The following is a 26,432-nucleotide window of genomic DNA, read 5'->3' on the forward strand; positions in this document are numbered from 1 at the left end:
CACAAAGATAAGCCCTTTAATCTACTTCACCTGTTTGACTTTCGCCTGTACGGAATAAAACACCAACATGCGCCACTATGGCATTTTAAAAATGCGTCCGTAAATATTTTCACATTCGAAGGAGTGTTTTTTTTGGGGGGGATAACGTAAATGCACATCACAGGCGAAAGGTACCTCGATAGGTTTTCCCACGCAGATGATGAACTAATGCGGACGGCATTAAAGCAGCTATTCCGATGGGCTGCTGCTTGCGTGTCCCTGTTGGCAGACGGGTCTGACTGCAGCCCAGTGAGTGACTGGAGAGGGCTTTTTTTTTGGCTAAACTCCTGCCCCAGGTGTTGCTGTTTGATCCCTACCGGTCTCCGTACTGGAATTTCAAGTGCATGACGTCACTCCCTCTGCCAACAAGAAAGTTCGCAAGTCCTGGGCAGAACTTTTTTTTTCCCTCTCTTTAGAAAAAGAGGGGGGATTTAACTCCAAATTCGCGGTGTCTCAACTACGGCTAAATAAAGTCTTACGTAACGCTCTCCTGTGTGCCTTTTTCTAATGATAAGCGTACGGCCAGCCCCAGGGAACCATGTGAATATAGGCAAAAGCAAAGTCAACGAGCAAGGTTTAGATGGAGGATCGGCAAGGTAAGTAGCTCATTTGAACTCACTTAGCAAAAGGGTTTATGATGCGACAAAGTTTGCATTCTTATCTTTGCGGCATTTGCCAGCAAATCCTAGTTAAATTCGCAGTATATATATATATTTAAAATCTTCACTGTTGCCCCGTTTATAGTGGAATTAAAGTGAGGCGGGGAAGCATTTTAAAATTCCAGTATTAGCGAACCTGTTGTAACCTGAATATCAGCCTGCGAACACGCAACTTTCAGGTTTGGTGAGAGCTCCTCCGGTCGCTATTATTGTGTTTAGTTTGGGTTTCTTTCATGTTTTTAATCTAGCAGCCGGAGTGAGGCGATATGCTAAATGTGTTGAGCACCTAAGCTCGGGAAAGCGAAATGTGTGTGTGTGTGTATATATATATATGCGTGTGTGAATTTCTTACAATACAAAGCTGAACCCTTTTCCCTTGAAGGCTTGTATTGATTCCAGTCAAAAGTTTAACAGTTAAATGCACACTTCTGTGTCTACGTTATGAACAGCTAGTGGTTCACTTTTTAGAAAGGTGTGAAATATTCTGGAAGTGTTGGTGCGCACATTTTAAAAGGCGACGACTGCTTCTCCCCTGCCTGCGGGAAAAGTCACAGCTCAGTCTGCAGTCGCTCAGTTTTGATCCCTGTGCGTGTGTAAATTAGCTGGTATTTCATAGCTTTCTGTCTAAAAATAACTTGGACAAAAAAAAAAAGTCCCCCTAACTCAAACCATACTTTGGCTATGATCGTTTGGACACCGATCAATCCCGTAGGGTTACATAATGACACTTTAATGGCTCCTTTTAAAGCTGTTTTGCTTTTCTATTCAGACTGTTTTATCTAAATAAATACCTTTTAACTTTGTAAATGTGCAAAAAAAACTGTTACAATTATTTTAAAATGCAGGGTGTTTTTTTAAGGAGCTCCTTTTAAGTTCCAAAAGCAAGTAGCGCAGTAAATCGTTGATTTATGCTCCGCTAAAAGGTCAGGGAGGACGATTGCTTTTGTTAAGAGTTCTTGAAGAAAACCAGCCGTTCCGGTGGTCGCTGTTGTAGTGCGAGTGGATGTTTGTGCCGTCCAGATGCGATGTTTTTTTTTTCCTCACGGCTCACGACACTGTCTGGTCTTCAGGTGACGAGTCTTACCGTTGTGTGGGGTGTGGAAGCAGGATTCTGGACACTTTCTACATCAAAGTTCTCCAAGACGTTTGGCACAACTCCTGCTTTCAGTAAGTGCAAGAAGCTGCTGTGTGGAATTGTGACTGATGTTAAAATGCGCCTGGCTTAAAACTCACTGTTTGTCCTGTGCAACTGCAGTCTTCATTTGATTTCACTTTGACCAATGGTTCAGAGATGCACCTTGACGTTTGGTTTTTGTTACATTATGAGCTGTAGCAAATCAGATCATGTTTTTTTTTTCGATAACTACGACTTTCGCAATTTTTTTTACAGATTTTTATTATTATTGTGGCAAACCTAGTCATTTTCTTTAGCCAGGCTAAAGCATGCACTGAGCTTTTTTTAGCGCTAGACAGCATATAAAGTCCCGCAGAACATCGAAATGTATTTGTACTTATTATATAGGTAAAATATGTATTTAAACCGATACCTTTCTTCACACGCCTGTTTCAGTTTTTGAGTCTTTAGAGACTTCTCAGTGTAGCCTTACCCTCTCTTTCCTATGTTGACTGTAAAGCAGGTGAGCTGTCAATGGTAGTCATACAGCTCCAGGAATTTGAATAGGAATGAACTTCTAGGACCTGTCAGTATTGTAGACAGGCATGCGTTGCCAAGTTGTGATGCACGATTTTTAACTGTTCGTACTTCGGTGATTTCAGTGTTGTTAAGTCCTGGCATTTCATCACACAGGATACCAAAGCACTTTTAACTATAGGAGGGGATCTGCTTGGGCGGTGTCTGGCACCAGAGTCCCCCATGCATTGCAGATCAGATGGAGGAGGGAGTAAGTGTCCCACCAGCTGAATTATTGGGATATTTACTCAGATCAGATTATGCTGTTGTAGAATGGAATTTAGCCAGGACACCCGAGGTGATCAGTGCCATGGGATCTTAATTAATGACCCAGTCAGTTTGACATCTAATGGGACACTGCCGTAGGAGCTGCTTTTACTTCACATCTCCTTACTGGGAGACTGATGAAATTCGGATCCAGAGGAGAGAGAGTCACCCACTCTCATCCCAGTACTGGCTGGACCCAGCCTTGCTCAGCTTCTGAGATCTGATGAGATCAGGCTACGAGGTGGTAACACTGTTGCCTTTTATTAAAGATTTCAGTAGTGTGACTTTATAAAACGAGAATTGTTGTGATCAGATGTTACACAAAGGGCTGTTACTATTGTGAGTGTGTTTTTCAGCGTCGAGTTCTTTGTGCTGACTAATTCTGAGCCTTCTTGTGTGCATTCCAATAAGGGTGGGGAGAAGCCTTTTGTTATAACTGATTTTTGTTTGAACAGCTCATGGATTGCATACTTAAGAAAATACTGTACATAGTTGTTACTGTAGCTGTAAAGAGTCACGTAAGCAGGTATCCTGTTCTTAAGATCCTATTACATAGGGGAAGTGTTTTTTTAATAAAATATACATTTTGCTTTGCATAAATCCTTCCAAAACTTTACTTACAATTTGTTTTCTTAGAGGAAAATCCACTTTGTTTCATCGTATAGAAGAATTAAAATGTCAGGGACAATAGGGCAGTTGCAGTAAAGTAATTTAATAAAACCATATTGAGGCTGGCACACACTGCATGAGCAATCCAAGTTCCATGCAAACTTGAAATGATGTTAAAACAGTATGCAGGTAGTATGGATACAGGGTAATAATGTAAACACCCTGTAGGTATATATGCTTTGTTTGGAGTGAGTAATCGTAATTAGCAGGTTGCAGTACCAGTTTGGCAGTTCAAGACTTGAGTGCAGTCCAGTGGTGTTCAGGGAGAGCAGAGTGCTGCTTGAACAGGTGAGTCTCGAGCAGACTCTGAAAGGAGGTCAGGCCCTGGGCAGTTCTGCTCTCAGTTTATAGTTCACAGGATTACCTAGGAACAAGGGTGGAGAAGGAAGGAGGAGTGGAGAGAGAGGGAGGAGGTGTTGGCAGAGATAAGGGGCTGAAGATAGGGCAGGAGCAGAGTGGTTGATAGAGCGGAAAGTGAGAACTAATATTTGAATTGGTTGCCCACAGCAATAGGGAACCAGGGAAGGCACTGTTCCTATAAAGATCAGATATACGGAACTCAAAGCATGTCTTGTGTTTTTAAAGGAAAACATTTCTTGCTCTTGGTTTTCAATGAATTGTCATTGGAACTTATGTTTATTTAAGTCCATATGATTTCACATGTATCTTATATATATATATTGTGTACTTATCTATCTAGTAATCTGTGTGCATAATTGAAGCAGCCAGTGTAAAGGTCCAGTGGACACTGTAGAACTGTTTTTGGAGCGATTATGAATTTTGCTGAGCAAAGGGGATTTGTATCTGTGCTTTCCATGAAAGCTCCACCTTCTTTCATACAGCACATTCGAAATAAAAGATATACTGCATATGTAAATACATAAATTAAAATAGATTGCACATGAGAGGAGTAAGCAGGTTCGAGTGTGCTTAAGGAGATACCTAAGAAAGGGAGTATCTTATTGTAAATGTCTTTCTTACAGCTGTTCCTACTGCTCGTTTTCAAATACCCGATTCTGGTTAAACTTATGGAATTACTTCATTCAAACTCTCAAAAAAAAGGGGGAGTGGGGTACGGAGCTTAAAGTTAAGAACAAGTCGTCCCATTTATTACGGTGACCTCTTGTACACCCCAAGCCTGTTTTTTTCTGTTTTGGCAGAAACATAACTATGGGTTTGGCTTGGCTTTCTGGCCCCCTACAAACACCCCACACACACACACAAAGAGGATTTTGCTATGCCTCGGGAATCTGTGTGGGAGAGGGCTACACTTTGTACTCCAGCAGCTGCGGAGATCTACAGGTTTAATCATTTGTCGAGCAAAACCACAGAAGCGCTGGAAGCCCGCAGGGTCAGCCTGATTCCCCCTGCAGTTTGCCTGGGGTTCCTGTAAAAAGCATTATTGTAAATGGAGAGGCGGGTGTTTTACAGTAGATGGCAGATGCTGTAATGGGGCTTCCTTAGAAAAAACAACAGGTTGTGTTTTTAGTTTTTCATTGGTGTGGGTAGCTTTCACTTTGGTAACCATGCCAGCAGGACTTTTTGACCCTCATCATGCCGGAACTGAGGACAGTGTCCGATGACCCGAGGCTTTTCCAATGGAATTTGACTTCTGACAGAACAACCGTAATAAAAAATAATGTCCACATGTAGGAGTTAAAAGGAAACTCAGTGACCACTTGTTGGCCTGTTGAGGAGCTGCTGTTTGTGGGGTGTCAAGTATTGAGAAAGTTGATCAGCCAATGAGACATCCATGGAAGAGAAGCTAATTCTTTCAGCTTTTGGACAAAAGCATGTTGAGTCAGAAATAGTGTTTTGCGGGAGGTATAATCACAAGAACACGTGGTTCACTGTATTTTATAGTTGTATTTTGTCGATAGCGTCTGATACTCTGCCATTAATTCACGATCTGCGTTTTGAAATGCATATGTTTGATCAGAGTTTAACACCTCTAAATTTCGTCTTGATAAAATCTGTCTTCCTGCCAACACAAGTGTCCTTATGTGACATTTGTGATGGCTCTGTACAGCTGTAGGCTTCTTCCAGTGCAATGTAAACTATCCTTCAAGCACTGTATACATCTATATGTCAGTCAGCTTTTAAAAAAATCTTTTCAGCCTCGCTACTGTAGTGACTTCCAGCTAAATGCAGCACAGCTCAGAGTTTGTCCATTAGGTGCTTTATGAAAAACAGGTTTTTCCTGAATAGGATAAGCAGCATTTCCATCAAAATCAGGCTCCTGGAGGGAGGGGGAAATAAAATCCTGCTGTTAGCAGAAAACAGTTTTGGAGAGAGATGGAAATACTAAATCTCTGATTCTGCAGTCAGAATTCTGAACAATCTGAGATTTGTGTGAGGCGGAGAGAGAGCCACAAATGTTTTATGGGCTCTAGTCTTTTGGGGTTTTGTTTTGTTTCATTCGTCATCTACCTTGACTACTTCATTGTTGTTTCTAAGCTAAATTCTAGAATGGTGACGCGATGCTTTTCCAGTTTGCTGATGCCTACCAGTGTGTAGTTCACAAGTACGCTCCACAGCCCTGCTGCATTCCCAGACACAGATTCAGTGTTGTGGGCCCACAGCCTTATAGACAAGTATAGGCCTGTTTGTGCCTTCTCAGGAAGCCCGGTCCACAACATCACTCTTTGAACTACGTATCATTTTAATAAAATACTATAAATATTCTTGTAATTGTTGAATAGTTATAGAGCTCTCTCAAGCAATGCATATATCAAATTTTGTAGGAGGACTAAAGGGGGTCACATACATTCCTTACATATCCATTACTTATACAAGATACATTTTCTGTTTCTTACAGCTTTGCAGATGCTCTGTAAAATGCAGTTCACTTACTGTACAAATCATGTGCTCATAAGTTAAGCAAGATATTGTGCAAATGCATTCGCATGTAAAATACTGTGTAGCCCTCACCTTCTGATCAGCTCTTAATGCTTTTAGTATTTTCAGAGTAGTATCCATGTAAAAAAATAGCAAAACATAAGAGAGACTTGCATTGTAGATTTTTTTTATTCTAATGTGAAATGCTCCTCCCTGGCTGGGTTTCAGCTGTAGTCGTCATCTTAATTTTATCCTACAAACGAGGCTGTCAGCAATTAGCAATTTGGAGCAGCAGAGAGCCTGGCTGGTTGTTGGGGGTATTACTGCAAGTCCTGCATAGTCTACGGACTTCACAGCCGTGTGACGGGACCAGCCTGCACTTTCCTGCAGTGTGGCTGCTCGCTGTTCTTCAAGCTTTAATGGACTTCTTTACCAAGCAGCAACAATGCAGTTCTTATCCTGTTTGTTCCTCACGCCGAGGACGGCAGGAATTTAATCTCAGCACCATCACTCAACAGCGTGAGGAGAGGTAGAGCTGTGTAAGGGGAGGATGGGAAATCACGCGCCCTCTCGGTTGCTCCTCCGATGTACAAGCGAGTTACGGTACGTCGCCGCAGTTTTGTGCCAGTCTCTTCTAAGGGGTCAGTGCAAATCATGCGTCTGTTTTCTCACCTGCATCTCACTTCCCGTCATACGTTCACTTGTCTTTACAATACAAAAGGCTGAGTGAAAGTACGGCTTGTAAAACAAACTCTGCTGCTCCTTTTATTGCTTGAGATGACGGCATTCCTAACTAACACGCATGCAGTTCAAAGCTGACTGAAATTTATTACCTGTTAACGGAAACTGAACAGATGTTAAGTCTGGGCTCACGAAATTCGGACGGCTCACTGCAGCCAATTGTACTGCGGGGGCCCCCTCAGGTGTATCTTGGAAGCACCCACTGTGCTTTGTTGGGTGCTGTTTTATCTGTACAGGATTAAATTCATTTTATGCACTGTTAAAATCTGGCCCCCCATTTGACAAGGACACTCCTGATTGTCTTCACATTTTTGCCACACATTAAAGAAGCACATTTCTTGCAGTGGTACCTGCTGGTTTGCTGACCAGAGTAAGTACTAAAGTCGCTACACTGACTTTGCTTAGACTAAAGCCAAAAAACTTGCAAAATATCCTGTAACATGTTGTGAATTCTGAACTATGTACACCTGAGTGATACATTAATTGAAGATTTACTATTTCACTTTTCCTACTCGGCCACAGAGATAACGAGCATTGATTATATATGAGCTCTGTTTTTGTCCTGTCATTCAGCAGTTGTCTCTGTAGTACTTGAGCAGCTGTGTTGCCTAAAAACCAAGGAAGAAGACCACTTTTAGTTGTTGATGTAATTTCTTTACAAGTATAATTCAGTTACAATCAAATTCATTTAGTTTAGAACTAATTTGGCACGTCCCCAGCAGCTACTCTAATGTGACTTATCACCGGTTTCTCTCAAGTCTGCAGACCTCTTTCTTATCAATCTAAAATGAGCGGAAGTAACTTTCAATTGCTTTCACATGACTGGGTTAGAAACTTGGCATCATTCTGTATAAATGTGTTTGTGAACTGCAGTAACTTTTTTTTAAAAATACATATGTACTTTTCAACCTTGGGCAGGAGGAATTTGTGGTATTGTTTTTTTTAAATTATTTTTACGGGGATAAGTGGGTGCAATAAAGTCAGATAGTCTTTCAGTGAATCATCGATTCAGAATGTTCTCTAAAGTGTAATCTAATGGAATTGGCATATTTTTTTTGGCTGATTAGCTGGAGGATCAGCTGTTCTGTCGATGCAGATATATCTCTGTGATCCCCCAAGCTTTGCAACAGCATTGATGCTTGCCAGTAACCAGTGGGGTGACTCATATTGCTGATGACCGAAAATCGAGAGTCACGGTATGCAGAAAAAGGGCTCTCAAGCAAAATGATGACCCTCTTCAGCATCTGTAGTGAAGTGTGTCTGATGTCTCTTTGGCTCTCTGAATGTTTAGCACCTACTGTGGTGTGAAGGACAAAAAGCTCTGCCCGCACTGTGCAGTATGAAAGTATGGTCAAACATTTTCCATCAGCTTAGAAAAGCAAGGGTTGTTTGTATGACAGGCGGAAAGTTATTTGGCTTTGCCTTCCCAGTTTAAATAGCCAAATGGTGTCATTCGGAGCGAGTTCTTAGGTGATCTATTTCTCTTTGGCATCCTGCTGAGATTTCAGCATTTTGTTTTAATCGCTTTAATCATGCAGGTTGCAGCTATTAAGTTCCATGCAATTTCCCAACCCTCGTTAAAATGAAGGGAGTGGACTCTGAGAACCTGTAATTACTCCATGTTCTGTATAAAGCTGGATTGCAGCCTGTGTTGTTTTGATTGGCTTTGTTTTTCCCATTAAAAAGTCAAGGATGTTAATAAGCACTGTATCACAAGCACAGCATAAGAGGAGAACAATGGTTCTACTTCCTGATAGTTGCTGAAAAGAGCGAGCTTTTGTTAATACCGTCTGGTGGTTATAACTCAAAATAAGCCAATGCAAAGATTTAGGAATGGTAACTGCAAATGCATTTTCCATCTTCAAAATAATGTCTAACAGAAGACCACTAGTGTTTAAATGACAGGAAATTAAAGTGATTATGATCATTATGGGAAACTGAAAAGAACAGAGCACAGTTCAGTCAGTGCCCTGTAGTTATGAGGCAGGCCTGTGTTCCATATTAGCAGTAGTGTCAAGACCATACCAAGTTCTACAACAGCATAGTGCAGACAGTTAAGAAAGATGTTTTAAACTTTGCACTTAGTCTAATTATTCATTTTACTCCTCCAGTCTGTCATAAACACTATAATTAGTCAATACTGTATCTCTTTATTTGACAATATTGAGGGTCCGGTCCGTGCAGTTTTGCAAATGAATAAAGCACTCACTTATAGTTTATGTTCCTTGTAATGTCTTGGCGGCAGCAGTTAAGTCTTTCTTTGACACTTTGCAATCTGAGTTTTCTAAAGATGAAGAAACTTCTTTAGCCTTCTTTCTTTTGCCATCCTGCATTGATGTTTAATGCAAATTTCCATTTATTTCCCAGAATAGCACGTTCATTCTCTCTGCATGGATTAATTTCTGGTATTGGTGTTGTTTCTTTAATCATTTATATAAAGGCAGTTTGACATCTAGACATGAACTCCAGTATTCTTTGTTTCCGTTGTAAGTATTTTCAAGTGTTATGGCTGTGCAGGGCCTGTGGTTGTGCCTATGATGTTTCATTCACTGATGGTGTTTGCTCTCCTGAAACCAGAAGGGATCTTGTTTGTGTAACATCAGGGGTTATTAATGCTGGTCTTGGAAGCCCACACAGCTGGTTTTTGTTCCTGCCCAGCTCTCAATTACACAATTGAACCCTTAATTAACATAATAACAGGATTCGTTTGAATTGTTTGAGCTGGTTTCAGCTCTTAAACATGCTGGAGCTTGCCTGTTAACTGTTCCGTGTGAAATACAACATCAAATTCCAAACTTGTAAGTAGAAAAATAACAAATATTCAAATATCGCACGTATTCCAATCAAACAATGCTTTAGTTCCATTAAGGCATCAATTAAGTGATTACGTTAATCAGGAATGAAAACCAGTAGGTGTGTGGGCCTACAGGACCAACTCAGTTGGTCTGTTTCCACTGATTCTAGGTCTGTACTCTTTGAGGATTATGGGTCACCTTTTAAAATCTTCTACGACCTGGAGTGAAGGTCACTGATCTAGTTACAAGCCGGCATAATAAATCGATCTACTCCAGCTGCACTGAGGTTTGGGAACTGAGTGCTGCCTGTCCTTTTCTCATTAATGCCTCTGTTTTTGAGAACGTTCTGCTCCTGTGCATGCACAAGCCTTGCGGTATTGTTCTGTGCTTTGCAAATCTCCCAAGCTTACTGCTGGGATCAAGCAAGTTACAACATGTAGGAAGACTGCTGCTCCATTGTATTAAAACGGGTAGAGCACTGTTTTATACAGGCCAGGAGAGGCATTCCTTGAGATTTAAGGAGGTTCGTGCGCAGTATCTCTGAATTATCTCTAGGCTGCCTGGAGGTGTAAATATAGTATGTTCCGTTCTGGGAAAACAGCCTTTTGATTTTTGTTTTTGAAGTCGTGCTGTGACTTTGAAATAAACCACCACCTTTGTCTGCACGTTTTTAGAAAACTCTCTTGTTTTGAGCTGGAACAAAACACGATGACAAACATGAGCTAATAAAATGGTCACCTTCCTGCTGCTGTGAACCTGCAAAGTTAAATTAGGACTGGGGTTTCAATTGCCTGCTTCAGTTCCATTTAAAACCCACTGAAGACTTGCACCTCTCTGAATTTGTATTCTTGCCATAACTCCACACCTGCTAGTGCTAGTAATCAGTAACAGGTTGTCAAGTGCGATATTCTGAATCCAAGATGAGGATGATTATTAGGCGTTCAACATCATTACCAGCCTACATGTAGAATCGGCTTCAATTTTTGTTTTATAAAAAATTTCATGGCATGTTTTGTTTGGAATTTCTTGAAGAGAACGGCTTCTGGTCTTTTTCTTCTGATTTGTTGTCTGGTTCTGTCCTCAGGTGTTCAGAGTGCTGCGACCACTTGACTAACTGGTACTACGAGAAAGATGGCAAGCTGTACTGCCGCAAGCATTACTGGGAGAACTTCGGAGAGTCCTGTCATGGCTGCTCTCTGCTCATGACTGGCCCAGTCATGGTGAGTTCTCGGGGACATTCCACCAAAGTGTGCAGAATGTGAGGTGTGCAAATATTGGATCATTTTGCAGGTGCAGAATTGTGTACTGTGAGTTTTTAGGATTCATGAGAAATCACTTATCTTATGTCGATTTTTTTATTCTCCTCTCATAATGTATATATTATGCGGTTATCGGCACTATTAAGCCGATTGTCCATAGCAGGTCACTCTGAGAGCTCAGCATGCAACTCCTTCCTTTTGCGGAGACAGTGCTCCTATCTGTAAGCATCTGTTCTGTTAGTTGCTTATCAGGCATATCAACTTAAAAAAAGCATTCCTCTTACATTGTCTATGCTCGGCACTTGTAAATGTAAGATTCTTTTTACAAGATTTATTTTATAACTTAGCTTAATCTTTTTTTTCCCCATTCTCTCTGCAACCCCAGTGTGAGCCATGATTGGAAGTAGAATGTAGTATATCTTTTACCTTGCCATTCTAACCAGAGGACTCTTCTTCACCTGTGGCACACCGTCTGCCTGTCATCAGGGGCCTCATGGGTGATTGTCAAGCGCTTTTCAGCTCAGGAGCACATCAGACCAGTGTGGTTATCTGGCCTGGCTTCGCTAGCCAAGACCATGGTCGAAATGTACTGCAGTCAGTGCTCAAATTTCCAGTCTTCTCGCCACATGGCCCAGCTTTTATTTAAAGAGAAACAAGAGGTTTGGATAGTTTCCTTTTCCAGGTCTGCAGAGTATGGAAATCATTTCCGCATTGTGACAGGATTTTAGGCTCTTAGTGAAAAATGGCCCAAGTGTCTGTTATTAAGGGTATATTAGGAGCCGGCACATTTTAGTTTGCTCGGTCAAATCGATATTTATTCTACAGCATCACATATGACCTCATAATAAAGCAGTTAATTATATGGAAAGCACAGCAACACAGGGTTAGGCTGTGGTCTTTCTGTCACTGCAAGAGTATGCAGTAACATGAAGCTGCATTTTAATATAGGAGCTGTCAACATCAATGGCCAATAAAATAGTTTTTGGTCACCAAATAACTCATATGTCAATCTGCCATTGGCTCGTTGACTTTTTTTTTACATCTTTCAAAGGCTTTTGTAAAAATACTGCAATGTCAATAAGAAAACTGAGTTATAAACCTCTCTATTTTTGGCTGCTCATGTGTGTAGTTTTGCCAAATATTTTTGGCAGGTTTCTATCGTAATCCATGACATTTTAAGTTAAGTGGATTTCAGGGAGGTTGTATGGACTAGCTGCCTGAAGCTGTTGATGGTCCAGTCATTAAGCACAATTATAAGACTTTTGTTCGTTTGTCTCATGAAAAGGCTGTTGCATACGCTGTATAAACATTCAGGTGAACAGTTTGTAGTGGCTTTACTATATTCATTTGCAGGCTAGAAAAGATCCTTTTGGACAATTTTCTGGTGTTGTATCACGAATGTGCAATGTATGAGTTCCTTTACCTTGATGATACAGACATGATGAGGCTAATATTGCTGCTCTTCTATTGTCAGATAGTCTCAGCTGTTCTGCAGTGCAGAGCTCCAGAAACTGGCCCTTCTGGATATCTTCTAAATAAGCACCTAATGAGAAAGACATTCGTCTAATACCCCATGCCTTTGAACATTTGCAGCACCGCATTAACGTTTATTATTGTGTTGCTAATAAGCACTTATTTGACAGCAGAATTTGAAATGGTAAATAGTAATTGTGGTGAATTAGTGCAAATGCCTGTTTCTCATTCCATAAAAAGATAGAGACTTGAAACCCCAGATTGACCATGTGGAATGAGTTAGAAAGCTTTTTTTAGTCAGGAGGTCCTTTGAGAAGCTAACCCGACTCAGATGGAAAGGTTAGGGTGATTCTGTCCAGTATTGATCACTGTTGTTTGAGTAGGTACAATAGATTCTCCAAATGTCTTTTCTGCTAGACATATGCAGAATTCACTTTTTTACTGTCTGTGCAGTTGTTGAAGAGTATTATGCAGAGTGCAGTCTGCATGCTCTCTTGTTACGTGAACAAGAGTGGCTTATGGAGCCTGAGGTGTGATATACATTCCACAGGAATGATGGAAAATGCAAATGTTACAGTGGTACCGAACAAGTATGTGTTACATCAGAGCACATCTGCTGTGCGAGTAGAATTCATACGCAAGAGCACTGATTCACAGGTAATCTAGAAGAGCAGAGAAAACCCACTTCAAAGACTCAGAGGCAGACATGAACAAATCTGGTCTCTTTCATTAAAGTCATTCATCAAGCAAGTTCAATTTGCTGAGGACTTAGTTAAGATTAAACAAATTGCATTTGAGTTGAGACATTTTTTAGGACTAGTTTATTTCGATCAGTACAATTTAAAGTTTGATGGAATAAAAAAAATGTAGGGAAAAAAAGTCACTATTACAAGCTGTTGCTTTTAACAAACCTCTGAAATAGTGATTCTTGCATTATGGAAAAACAGTTGAAATGGGGAGTATTGTCATTTCCATTATGTAATAATGAAATAATAAGTGATTCAGTAGGAGTACTAAAGTATATGTTTGTAGACATCTCATACTGTACACAAATCCTATTTCTGCTTTTCCAGTCAAGCTTGGCATCTCTTTAAGGCATGTTTCAAAAAGGTATCCTTAGCCTAAAAACCAGGCAGCTTTGCAGCTTGAGAATGTTAAAGAAAGGTTTTGTTGTTGTTGTCTGGTATGTTAAAGGAGTGTCTGTCTAGATATTGTCAGTAACCTATGCGTATTTTTTAAGCACCCTGCTGAGGTGAGATCATTTACATTTGCTTTTGTAGTCCTTGGCTGCAGACGTTATCGGGATAGAATTTTGTTTTCCTTTCACGCTGCCTTTGATATCTGGTTCTTCTTGGGTGGAAAACAGTAATTTTATCTTGAGGGTTTTGCCCACGTTCAGCACACAAAAAAAGTGCTGGATCCCTCAGGAGATGAAGGGAGGTGCATGTGCCATAATTTCCAGACGGGTGAGCAATGAGATGACAGTATGAGAAAATGAAAGGCAGGGCAGGTCCCAGGACGCAGGGGGGTGTTTTCCTGAGGCCTGATTACCCAAACAAGTGCAGTGCTCCTACCTGCGCAGGCTGTGGCTGCTCCTGTCGCACCCAGTCCCCTGGGAAGGGCAGCTACGCAGTAGAACTGGGGTGTGAATTGAAGAAAAAAACCCTTCAGCTGTTCGTCTCGTCACGGACCTTGCTCTGCAACCCTGTACTCGGCTTTGTCCGACCCCTCGACGCCTGTTTTTTTTCTTTCCGCTGTGTGCTCAGGCGGCTGGAGAGTACAAATACCATCCCGAGTGCTTCGTCTGTTTGAGCTGCAAGGTGGTGATTGAGGAGCGAGACACGTACGCGCTTGTAGAACGCTCCAAACTGTACTGGTAAGTGGACTCGGGGGGGGGGGGGGGGGGGGAATGGTGGGGTCTGCTCGGAAACGTCTGCGGACAGGGTGGGGGCGATTGTGCTTGTGGGGCAGTGCCAGGAGGAACGCGGGTGGTGGCTAGCGATAGCCCTTTGAAAGTAGCACAGCCATTACGTTTTTCAGAAGCATGCAAGAAGGGTACAGACGAGACAAGGCCATTCAGCCTGTGTGACCCGTTGGGTAGTTAACAGCTAATTGATCTGAGGACCTCCTCCAGCTGCTCCTTGAGAGAGCAGCTTCAACTGATCAGCTGAGATGGTTTGGTAGCCTGGCCCATCCTCCCACCAGCCTTTGTTTAAAGCCATGATAGTATCCACTTCATGAATGCGGAAGTGCTGTGGTCATATTCGGAAAATGGAATACCCAACTAGGCAGGGATTTTAGTCCTGGCGTCTGGTGCTTGAGAATGCCTGGCTGCGCTGATACTGACGACTGAAGTTTGAATACACCCTGCCATGTGTTCATTTTCAGCTACCTGCCAGTATATGAAACCTATAATTCATGAACCTACTGTGTTAAATACAATACAGAGCAGACAGGATGTCAGAGCTGCATTGTGTGGGAGACCTTGGCAGTGTCCGTCCAGGATTTTAGTTTTGTATATGACTGTTAAGTAGCTCTGTGCACTGGGGACTTTACTAGTTCTCTGGCACCACCAGTGAATATTTTATTTCCTGGGGTGTGTGTGGACATTTACACATCAGCAGGTCCCGTCTGCAGCTGTTTTGCCAGAACTTCATGTCTTTTGCATAATAAAGGCCTGTTTCGCACTGAGGCAGGGCACCCCGTGACTGTTTCCTCCCTCTGTCCTCCTTCGCAGTGGGAAGTGTCACAAGCAGATTGTTCTGACACCCATGCTCGAGAAACACTCCTCCGTCTTGGCCTGCGATTCGTTGCCTCACACCGTCACCCTGATCTCCGTGCCAGCGGCCACCAACGGGAAGAGGGGATTCTCCGTGTCTGTGATCGGAGACTGTTCAGGTGGCACCACCAGTGTACAAGTCAAAGAGTGAGTTTCCCGGAGGAGTGGACATGGGAAAACAACTGCACATAGACTAGGCTGTGGCAAAGTAGTATCATTCTGTGTGCTTACATGATGACATCATAAGCTGTGTGCATTAACTTCCACATCTCTGTAGAACCTTTTGTTGAAAGCAATTGCAAAATACCAAAAAAAACAAACATTGTTTTCATCATGTCTTAAAAATAAATCTCAATGAGTCCAGGGGACTGTAATTGAATGTTTCAGCCAGTAATACTAGTGTTAATTCAGCTGTTTAAAGAGATGCATGCCGACTCATATGCAGTAGATTTTCTGATTTCTTTACTGTTTCTTCGAACTGCTTCAGAGTTCTCGGAATGCACATTAGTCCAGAAGTTAGGAATGCCATCCACGCCGGTGACAGGATTTTGGAGATCAATGGAGTCCCAGTGGGAGCGCTGATGGAAGAAGAGGTAAATTTCTGCAGGACAATCCAGAGAAAACATTTTCAAAAGGAAAATTTTTGCACATCAGTATTTAGCGGTGCAGATGTGAAAAGCACAAGGAAATGAGTTTCCTAACATATTGTAATTGATTGCAGATCAACAGGTTACCCAGAGCTTTGGTTAGTTATAATCATAGCCAGTGTTGAACCCTCATGTCTGGTCCAATGTCTCATCCTAAATTTTCACCACTGAACCCAAGAGACAGAAAAGGCTTTGTTAGGAGCTTGGCTGTTATGCTGGCACCTCAGTTGTAATTAATAATTAATAATTGCTTACACTTATATAGCGCTTTTCTGGACACTCCACTCAAAGCGCTTTACAGGTAATGGGGACTCCCTTCCACCACCACCAATGTGCAGCATCCACCTGGATGATGCGACGGCAGCCATAGTGCGCCAGAACGCTCACCACAGATCAGCAATCAGTGGGGAGGAGAGCAGAGAGTAATGAAGCCAGTTTATAGATGGGGATTATTAGGAGGCCATTGGTAAGGGCCAATGGGAAGTTTGGCCAGGACACCGGGGTTACACCCCTACTCTTTTCGAGAAACGCCCTGGGATTTTTAATGACCACAGAGAGTCAGGACCTCAGTTTTACGTCTCATCCGAAGGACGGCACCTGTTTACAGCATAGCGTCCCCGTCATTATACTGGGGCATTAGGACCCACATGGACCGCAGGGTGAGCGCCCCCTGCTGGCCCCACTAACACCAATTCCAGCAGCAACCTTAGTTTTTCCCAGGAGGTCTCCCATCCAGGTACTGACCAGGCTCACACCTGCTTAGCTTCAGTGGGTTGCCAGTTGTGAGTTGCAGGGTGATATGGCTGCTGGCCAAATTATTTTCCGGTTTTATTTATAATCAATCACGTTCGTCCATAAATTAGCTGTTACTGCTTAGCGGCCTGTATTAGGAACCCTACAGCCTTTTTAATCACCTTCCCACAGTTTGGTAGTGTGAGAGGAAAACTGGTTTTCCCGCTGAGCTTAAGCGCATTTCCCAGAAAATTGAAGTGTTCACAGTCACAGAAAGTACCTTGGTTGCTAAGCTTCATTGTAATGGACATTTCATACCTTGAAATGGTCCCTGTGATGCTTGTTTTGTCCATTAACAAGACATTCCTAAGGCTCTTAAGTGAAAGAATGGTGTGGTGTCCTGTGTTTTGTGAATATCTTGGTTACAAAGACATTCTTTTTGCATTCCATTTGAACTCAGATAATAGCAAAGAAAATGATGTCCAACCAGAGAGAGCGATGAGTTTCTTTTGAGGTATTACTTTTTAAGATGCGGTTTTACCTGCATCAGTGCTGGCCTATAAAATCTACACCTGAGCAGGTTTTCTTAATCTCTTTTAACACCTTATTTGTTAAAGACCTGGAAGGAGAATGCCCAAGTGATCAGCTAAGTGATCAGCTAAGTCTGGAGTTGTGAAGGCCTTACCAACCTGCATGTTGAAAATGACTCTCGAACAGTCGTTCCTCAAAATCAAAATCAGTTCTGGCTTGCAACTCTTCTTCAATTGAAGTAGCTCAGCAGCTGGATGTCTGCAGTTAAAGAGTTAAAGGTCACTGGAAGGTCTGCAGCACTGTGGATCTTCTTGGCCTGACCTGCAGTCTTTTCAAGTTGCTCTTCTTGTGGTTTCTGTGGTGTGTGTGTAGGTGGAAGACCTAATTCAGAGGACGAACCAGACCCTCCAGCTCGTGATCGAGTATGATCCGGTCAGGCAGCGGCTCGACCGGCTCCGGCTGGGCTCTCCTCGTAGCCGTCTGAGAGTTCCCGGTGCTTCCCGACTGCGGCTGCCCTCCCCCGCGGATCCGGTGCTGGAGAGCAGGGAGACCCTGGAGGACAGCACACTGAAAAGGAGGTCCCTGAGGTACAGGAAAGGACAGGGTGGACTGCTTGTGACTGTGAGGGGTATAAAATTCCAGTTAAATGAAACTTGGATTTGGAAAGAAATAAAACTCGCTGGGGAAAAATAGAACTATGTGGTTTGTGAGGTCAGTCGCAACACGGCAGCCTCAGATGGGTCATGTGGAGAGAATCTCCTGGTGAATTAAAAAAGGTTTTGTGAGAGATGTCAAGGTGTGTAATTTATTGACAATGGCACATTCCAGATTGGTTTAATCATGTTAGCCTTGAAAACAAAAACAAAGAACTGGCCTCAAAATTCTTGGGATTCCCCTGAGCATTGTCATTGATCTTCCCAAGGTGTAAGGTTTTACCCAGACAAAGGGCATTCTGGAGCCATAAAATACTTCCACGTCAAGTACAGGTTCAGTTTTACTTCTTTCCTTGACTGGCAGTTGTTTTTGCCAACACTGACAGTTTCAGAATTGACAATTTTGTGTTTTATCCCATTAGTGTTCTCACACTTTCCTTGGGGCATTTTGGGTACAGGTGACCCGCGCTCAAACCTCTGACGAGCATCTTCCTTTGCCTGTTGAGGTTTTTCGGGAGGCCCTAGTTAACATCCCGTTAATGTTCACAATCACGTAACTTGTCCCCGAGTATCAAGTACAGTTAAAAATACACGTGGGCTTCCTTCTAAAATAACGCATCGTTTCGAGTAACTGAATCTCATATAGCAGGGGTTGGCAAACTTTTAGAGGGTACATGCCAAGAGGTAGCTCATACGCTTGTTTTAACTGATTTGTGTGCTCTTGATATTTTTTAATGTCAATGATGGCTCAAGTTCATAAATTTTCAGCAAAAATTTACTGTGGCATGGCCACCAAAAGCTTTAATTGGGTAGCATGTTGTGCATGCTTTTTTTAGACTTCGTGTTATAACATCGTTCTGATCGTTTGTTACTTAATTCCTTTGTGGCTTATTAGACTTTTTACTGCACATGCTATTAAAGATCCCTCTGCAAGACAATAACGGCACACGTGCCTCAGCTTACCAGCCTCTATCTTAGAGATCTTGATCTCCACAATTACAGGTGTCCAAGTCATTTCTTTCAGGGATCTTTTATAGACCAACGTAGTCATGCTTTTCATTCAATGATGGCTATTTCGTGCTTCACTCGGTATTCCATTTACAGCTGTTGTCCCACTTGTTCTAGGCGCAGTAACAGTATTTGTAAATCCCCTGGTCCCGCATCTCCCAAAGAGTACCCTGGTCTGTTTCGGGACATCAGCCGCTCCGAATCCCTGCGTTCCTCCACCAGCTGCTCCCACCGAATATTCCGGCCCTGCGACCTCATCCACGGCGAAGTGCTGGGAAAGGGCTTCTTCGGACAGGCCATCAAGGTCCGCTACAGCTGCAGCGTTCGCCATTTCCACATGGCATTCCCTCTTTTCCGGCTAGTCCTGGTGGGTTAACCTGGCTGGTGTCTCCTTTCAGGTTACACATAAGGCAACCGGAGAGGTGATGGTAATGAAGGAGTTAATTCGTTGTGATGAGGAAACGCAGAAAACCTTCCTGAAGGAGGTGAGTTCTTCTGACCCTGCCAAGCCCAAGCAGGACTTTTTTAAATGTGGTCCACAAGTAAAAAGTAGCCAGTATCTATAATAGGATTTTTAGACCTTGTGTTATTTTAATAGTAAGTGTACAAATCTTTAGGAGTATGAGTTTTTTTTTGTAAAAGTTTTTCTTCATTTGACTGAATAGATTGGATCTTGGCGTGTGTGGACAGCCGATGTTCTAACAAACATGGACAAACAAGCTTAGACAAATTCTCCTTTGTCTCTTCCCTCAGGTGAAAGTAATGCGGAGTTTGGAACACCCTAACGTCTTAAAGTTTATTGGAGTGCTATATAAGGACAAAAGATTGAATTTAATAACGGAGTTTATAGAGGGAGGGACGCTCAAGGATTTCATCAGAGACATGGTATGTACAGAAGATAATTTGTTGTCATGCTCCCTCTCACCAGAATGGTACCCCTTTTCACTTTCCAGGATATATAGTTTTGCAGTAAGGATAGTTTCTGCTTAGTAGGTCACCTCCAAAACATTCTGCATAAATAGGAGATTAAGGGCTAGGGATTGTCTCAATGGGAGAGGAGACCTAACAAGACAATGCAGTAAAACCTGTTCCAATACAATACACAGTTTAGAAGGATCCTCCCCCAATCTGTCAGATTGCTAATGTTTTGTAGATACCAATGCAGTGTCATGCAAATGTAGAGCACTCATACAGTCCTACGTTATCTCAATCAGCAATCATTTGCACATTGTATAGCTGTGTCTATTCTCCTCTTACCCCACATGTGTTTGTGAAATCTGTGAAATGTAAATGTAAAGAAAACATTGCCCTTAACTGGACATTCAAGACAGGCTGGGTTATCTCTGCTCCTGGAGCTTTAATAACCGATCTTGTAGGTCTCGTTAAGGCAGCAGCAGCTCAAGAGCTGGGAGGAGTTTGTAAATTGGTCCAGTTAACCCAGTAATAAGTCAATTTGTTCTTAGCCAAGCTGAACAGAGAGGCCGTAGGCTCATTGTCCTCCAGGACAGGAGCTGGGCCACCCTTGTGTAGGCTGTTGTGAAATGACAGTAGTTGATAGCTGTGCCAGTGTCTGGAATTTGTTTTTACTGGGGCTGAAGTAACACCCATTTCCTCCAGAGGTGGAGTTTATCTTAGGAAAGATTTGGAAGATGAAAGAAACCCCTTTCAATTCTCAAGTTTGTTTTTTCCCCCCTTTAAAATGACAGGATCCGTTCCCATGGGAGCAGAGAGTTAGTTTCGCCAAAGGCATCGCTTCTGGGATGGTTAGTATTGTGGCTTTTTTAAGCTTTTTTTGTGTTGCACTTTGGACATCCTTTTTAAACGCATAACCTGACAGGAAAGTAATGTTTTTTTGTTATTCTGTAAGGGATTGACAGTGGAGCTACTAATATTGCAGTAGGTTGCATGTTTTAATGTGAATCTGCAGAGCATTTTGTTTTTAGAAATTCACTACTTTAATAATGCCTACAAAATTTACAAAGAAATAATTGCGTTGCTGCACTCAACATAATATGAATCACCAAGTTTTACATTAAATTAAGACTTCTAAGCCTCAGTGCCCAGTTTTAATTTGCTAGTCTGTTTTGGAATATTTGTCAAGTACTAGAAATTTCCTGTGTTTTTTTTTTTAACTTCACTCTCAAGTATCTCATCTTATTCACACACCAAAGAGCCAGTGGAGTGTAAACACTGCAGCGTGGCCTGGAAAGCTCTGCTGGTCTCCAAGGAAACACACTTCATCTTGATAGCCATGTTGTACTCTGTGTTTCTTCATCTGTTGGCTACACTGGCTGCTTTCAGCACAAGACGGGCACGGTCTTCATGTTGAAGTGCTTCTGCAGGAGCTACATGATGGACTTTCAGTGCAAAGGCCAAATGTTTGCATTTCCAAACGGAAAAACAAATTAGTGAGGAACCGGAGCACCCGGAAGATACCCCTAGCAAGATACCCCTGGGGAGGACATATAAATTCCACGCAGACAGTGACCGTCCTGCAGTGTCACGGTTATTAAATTTCACCTGGCAATAACTGGACCGGGAGATTTGTTTTGTGATCGGGAAGCCCTTTTGTGTTCACTTGTTGTCATTGTTTGTTACAGGCTTATCTGCACTCGATGAGCATTATCCACAGAGACCTGAACTCGCACAACTGCCTGGTGAAGCTGGTAGGTCCCTCAGGGGCTTCCTGCCGTGTCTTGTGTTGGGGATTTCTGGGTGAAGGACGAGGAAATCCTTTATGGAATTTCCCACACATTTGGGAAAAGTTTTGTTTTTGAGGCATGAGGAAGTAAGGTATTGAACGGTTAGAATGCAAGATGCCAAAAAGATCCCGATACCGAAAGAGAACAGCCATAAGAATATGTAAATGGGATGAGAAGTGGTTTAAAACAGGATTCCCTCGCTGAGTGCCCATTGCACCATAGCATAGACAAGCACACAGGAATCCCGCAAATGTATTTGGTGAACAGAAATGAAATTATTATTCCTCCTTTCACTCATATAGCACTTTTCTGGACATTCCACTCAAAGCGCTTTACAGGTAATGGGGATTCCCCTCCACCACCACCAGTGTGCAGCCCCACCTAGATGATGTGACGGCAGCCATAGTGCGCCAGAACGCTCACCACACACCAGCTCTCAGGGGGGAGGAGAGTAGAGTGATGAAGCCAGTTCAGAGATGGGGATTATTAGGAGGCCATAATAAGTAAAGGCCAATGGGAATTTGCCCTTTTTTTACAGTATAGTGTCCCCGTCACTATACTGGGGCATAAGGACCCACACAGACTGTAGGGTGAGCGCCCCCTATTGGCCCCACTATCACCACTTCCAGTAGTAATCTTAGCTTTCCCAGGAGGTCGCCCATCCAGTTACTTCTGAGCTTCAGTGGGCTGTCAGTTGTGAGTTGCAGGGAGATATGGCAAATTAAATTGCTTCTACTGTTTTTTGTGTGGTACTTTTTCTCGATGTCTAGGCTTGTTTTTCAGCGCGCCAATCCGCCGTCTCAGCAGGCGTCGTCCGAGTTAAAAATCTCTTTTTTGTCCTCCCGCTCAGGACAACACCGTTGTGGTGGCGGACTTCGGCCTTTCCCGTCTGATCGTGGAGGAGAAGAGCCGGGCTCCTCCGGAGAAGCTGTCGGCGAAGAAGCGGACGTTCAGGCGGATCGATCGCAAGAAGCGCTACACCGTGGTGGGAAACCCGTACTGGATGGCGCCGGAGATGCTGAACGGTGAGCGGCAGGGCTTTCGTTTCTCGCTTCGTCACGTTTGATTGATGGCCGCGCTCTTCCTGGGTCTTGGAACGGCCCAGTGTTTTCCTTCTTTCTTTGCCTTCTTGGAACTTAACTTTGGAATTTTTGTTTTTTTCTCTTGACACTGCTTTCCAGGTAAACGATATGACGAGAGGGTGGATATTTTCTCTTTTGGGATTGTGCTCTGTGAGGTATGACCCAGATTTCTACATCTTATTTTGACTATAGGTTTAATGTTTGCAGCAGTGTGATAGGCACTGGATCACGGTTTGAAACTGTGTCAGAAATTAATCCATTTCTTTAATAAATACAAGAGTTTTATTACTTTCAATAAATATTAAAACCTGTGTGGTATTTGTCAAGGGTGTCTTTTCAGCTTGTATTAAACTAACAAATCTTGTGCGTTCTACCAGGGATTTCTTGTATATCTTGCACATTCCCATAAGTCTGAATGTGCTATATGTACACAGATTATTCCTCCCTTGGGATAGTTTAAATTGTGTCCCACAGCTTTCAGAAAAATGTCTCACCCTAGCCCCACAGGTGCTTTGCGGATGAAACTGATGTACAACATGCTGAAGTGTTTCAGTAATTTTTGTCAGATGCCTTTGTGACCCCAAATGTGACCAGCAGTTCCCATTGGTTTCAACACTACGATTTGTTTTAGAGGATATTTTCATCGCTGAGGGGCTATTAGCATCCACAGAGTGGCTGGCGGCTCAGTGCAACCATGACAGATTAATTCAAGAAACTCTTAACTACAGAGCACGAAAGTTTCTAAATGTATAGAGATAATGACATGCGCAAATATCCTGTTTTAAGATTATTGGACAGGTGTATGCTGACCCAGAATGCCTGCCTAGAACTTTGGATTTTGGACTCAATGTGAGGAAGTTCCTGGAGAAGTTTCTTCCTGAAGATTGCCCCTCGGCCTTCTTCCCGCTGGCTGTAGCTTGCTGTGATCTCGTGCCTGAAAACAGGTGGGTTTCTCTCTTCGTGGTGGAGTTATTTCTGAGTTGCACTCTTCCCTGTGTGGAGAGAATACAGTCCTGGATGATTCTAGGTTCTTGCCAGCATGGCTTGGAACTGCAGCTTTAAAATCTAAATACTTTTCTCACAGGCAAAACAGTCACTTATTCCCTTTATAGGCGATGTTTGTTATGGCTGCCGTCTTAACGTTTAGCCTCTTCTTAATTTTCAGTAAGATCAAGGACTGATTATTCAGATGACACTGTTGTTCTTTTGCTGACATTTATTGCCACTGATTTTAGGAGGATCATCTTAGCATGATTGTGGGAACTGTAACAGAAGTGTGGAGGAGCTCTGTACACTGTGAGAGTGTGGGTTAAGGGCTTGGGCACATGCCTTGACAGCAAACCCCCAAGTGCTTAATGTGGGCAAAACCTAAAACCCTGGCCCACTGACACCAGCCATCTTCACTGCTCGATAAACCACAAATGTAGAGGAAAACAAACCAGAGGTCTTCTCTGGCTTTCCAGAGAGACGCATGTGAAATCCAATTTTTCACCGCTCTCTGTTTTGTTTTGGACCCAAGCGCTGCTGATTACTTTTCCATGACCGAACCGTTGTGCTCTGCCCACCCTCTCGCGCAGGCCGACCTTCGAGAAGCTGGTGGACTGCTTCGACGCGCTGGCCCTGAACCTGGAGCTGGGCATCCCCCTGCCAGCCGAGCTGGAGCTGCTGCACCACCACCTGTGTGGAGCGCACAGCCCTGTGGGCGTGGACCTGCCGGGTGGCGGGCCCCCAGTTCGGCCCCCGGGCAGCGCCAGCATGGGCGAGAACGGGTCCTAGCTGACGCCCGCGCCTCTCGGGTTCCGTACGTCCGGGCGCGCCGCCCTCCCTGTGAGAGGCCTGCGGGAAAAACGCTCGGCCCAGACTCCATACCGAGTGTCCGTAAGTCCAATGAAATCCCGAGTATAATAGATTTCTTCAAATGTAGCGTTTTCACAAAATGTGTAGCCGTGGAGCGATACTGGACTGCTGAAAACGCAGAGGCCAACGAACATTTCAAGAGCAGCAAGCTGTCCGCGTGATGTATGATTTAATGTACATGCAGTGTCTCAAATAGCTGCATCTATTAGACAAAACTTCAACGGGACAAACGCTACACTACATTCCTCGTTCGGGATTCCGATGCCAGAGAAAACAAATTATTTTCTCTTTAATTCCATCTGTGGGATATTTGACCTGACTTTCAATGCTTTGATGTTTGAAAGCTTGATTTTTTTTTTCTTTGTGAAGATTTCAGTCTGTTTACTACATGCCGGACATGCGCCGTCTTAGCTTAGCATAGTGTGATTCCTCCATCACCGTTCATCAGTCTGGTAAAATCTAACTGCTGTTGAATGCTGCAGTCATGTACACAATATGAAACTTTAACTGAGTTTCCATTGACCATTCAGAAAGATGACCTATTAGAACAGAGCTCAGCAGCAATGGATAAGACTTTCAAGTCAGACAACTACAGCAAACTATAAAAAAATTACATAAATTGCTAAAGTAGTATATTACATAATATTATAAGACTACCTGAATGGCACTCTTAACTTATCACTTTTGTAAGATTTCCTTATTTTGAATCTGCTCAGCTTTTTCGGATTGTATTGCATAGAATTCAGTCAGTGCTACCAATATTTGGGAGCACTAAGATGGACCATAAATTTCATCCAGTCCCCGTCTTGCTTGGAAGCAGCAATCTGCTGAATCGAAAAAGGTACGATATCCCCCTTTCGGACGCTACTTGGAACGAAGATTAGCAAAAATATGTTCACGAGGCAGTTTCACGGTTGAAATACTTTCTTGAATGTATAGTGATTGTTTTGTTTTAATGAGACACTCTCATACGTAACTTAAAATCACAGCCACAGTTCATTCCTAAAAATGATTTGTACAAAAACTGGATTTATTTTTTTTAAGAGGACTGTAAAATAGAAATATATATATATATGAGTGTTTATATATTCTTTTTTTTGGCAAGGGAGCATGTTACTGATCTTTTTTGTAACATGCTATCAAGAAATAAAAACCATTAGACTGCAGAATGTGAAATAATGTGTAAGTGGTTGTGAAATCTGATTTTGATTTGTAATTTTTCTAAGGTACTGACTTGTAAAGAAAGTGTAACCACTACAATATGTAGGATGGTAGTGTTGTCCTTGCTAAAGGAGGTTTTGTGATGGAATAAACAATGAAAGTGTTCTGAAACACATCTGAATCTGTGACCTCACTGGGGGATGTATTATTTGAAGGACTAACTAGGGTGCAAGTGAACTGTAGATTCAGTCTTGTAACTGATCAAGTAGATTCTGACTTGATGAAGGGGTCACCTCTGACCAGGTATCCTGACAGCCTTGTGCTGTGCGAATGTGGCATTTTCTGTCCTCTTTGAAACAAGCAATGTCTTGCTGGAGCAGAACTTCTAGCTTCTTCAGAAATGCCTTAGTGTGACTCAGCTCCTTACCACAAGGGGGAGCTCATGTTGCAGAGATGAACTACAGTGTGTATGTTGCTCAGCTGAAAATTCAAATGTGAACTGTTTTTTTTATAAAAACCTTTGAAAATAATTTTGGCAAATCAAGGATTGTCTTAACAAGACTTAAATAACAGTTTTTGTGTTCTGCAATTGTTCTGTACCGATCATAGGAAATCCACATCACCTGGTTCGTTTTGGATCAGAGCCTTGTTAGGGTCCAAGGAGGTAACATACTGGTAATGATGCAAAAAAGGCAGATGACTGTTTTTGAAACCTCTAACCAAGCTGTCTAATTTGATTTGAGAAAAATTGCCATAAGTAGACTACTTACCATGTTGTGGATCACCCAGTATAAAATGGGGTTCAAGTCTACTAAAAGTTGTTTTTGTTATAATTTAGTGTACTATACTT

General features: G+C 42.6%; 1 protein-coding gene across 1 annotated transcript; it reads left to right on the top strand.

Moving 5' to 3' along the window:
- The first annotated feature begins 447 nt into the window (after positions 1-447).
- On the top strand, positions 448-25,753 carry limk2 (LIM domain kinase 2). The gene is made up of 16 exons (XM_088936172.1): positions 448-635; positions 1,769-1,865; positions 10,783-10,918; positions 14,197-14,306; positions 15,168-15,356; positions 15,697-15,802; positions 17,492-17,706; positions 18,898-19,084; positions 19,179-19,265; positions 19,534-19,665; positions 20,487-20,543; positions 21,381-21,446; positions 22,333-22,507; positions 22,664-22,719; positions 23,351-23,508; positions 24,142-25,753. The coding sequence occupies exons 1-16, from the start codon at positions 620-622 to the stop codon at positions 24,338-24,340; spliced, it is 1,986 nt and encodes a 661-aa protein (XP_088792298.1). The 5' UTR covers positions 448-619; the 3' UTR covers positions 24,341-25,753.
- The last annotated feature ends 679 nt before the right edge of the window (positions 25,754-26,432 follow it).

The sequence above is a fragment of the Atractosteus spatula genome, chromosome 17, assembly GCF_055471065.1.
Source record: "Atractosteus spatula isolate fAtrSpa1 chromosome 17, fAtrSpa1.hap1, whole genome shotgun sequence".
NCBI classification, from domain to species: Eukaryota; Metazoa; Chordata; class Actinopteri; order Semionotiformes; family Lepisosteidae; genus Atractosteus; species Atractosteus spatula.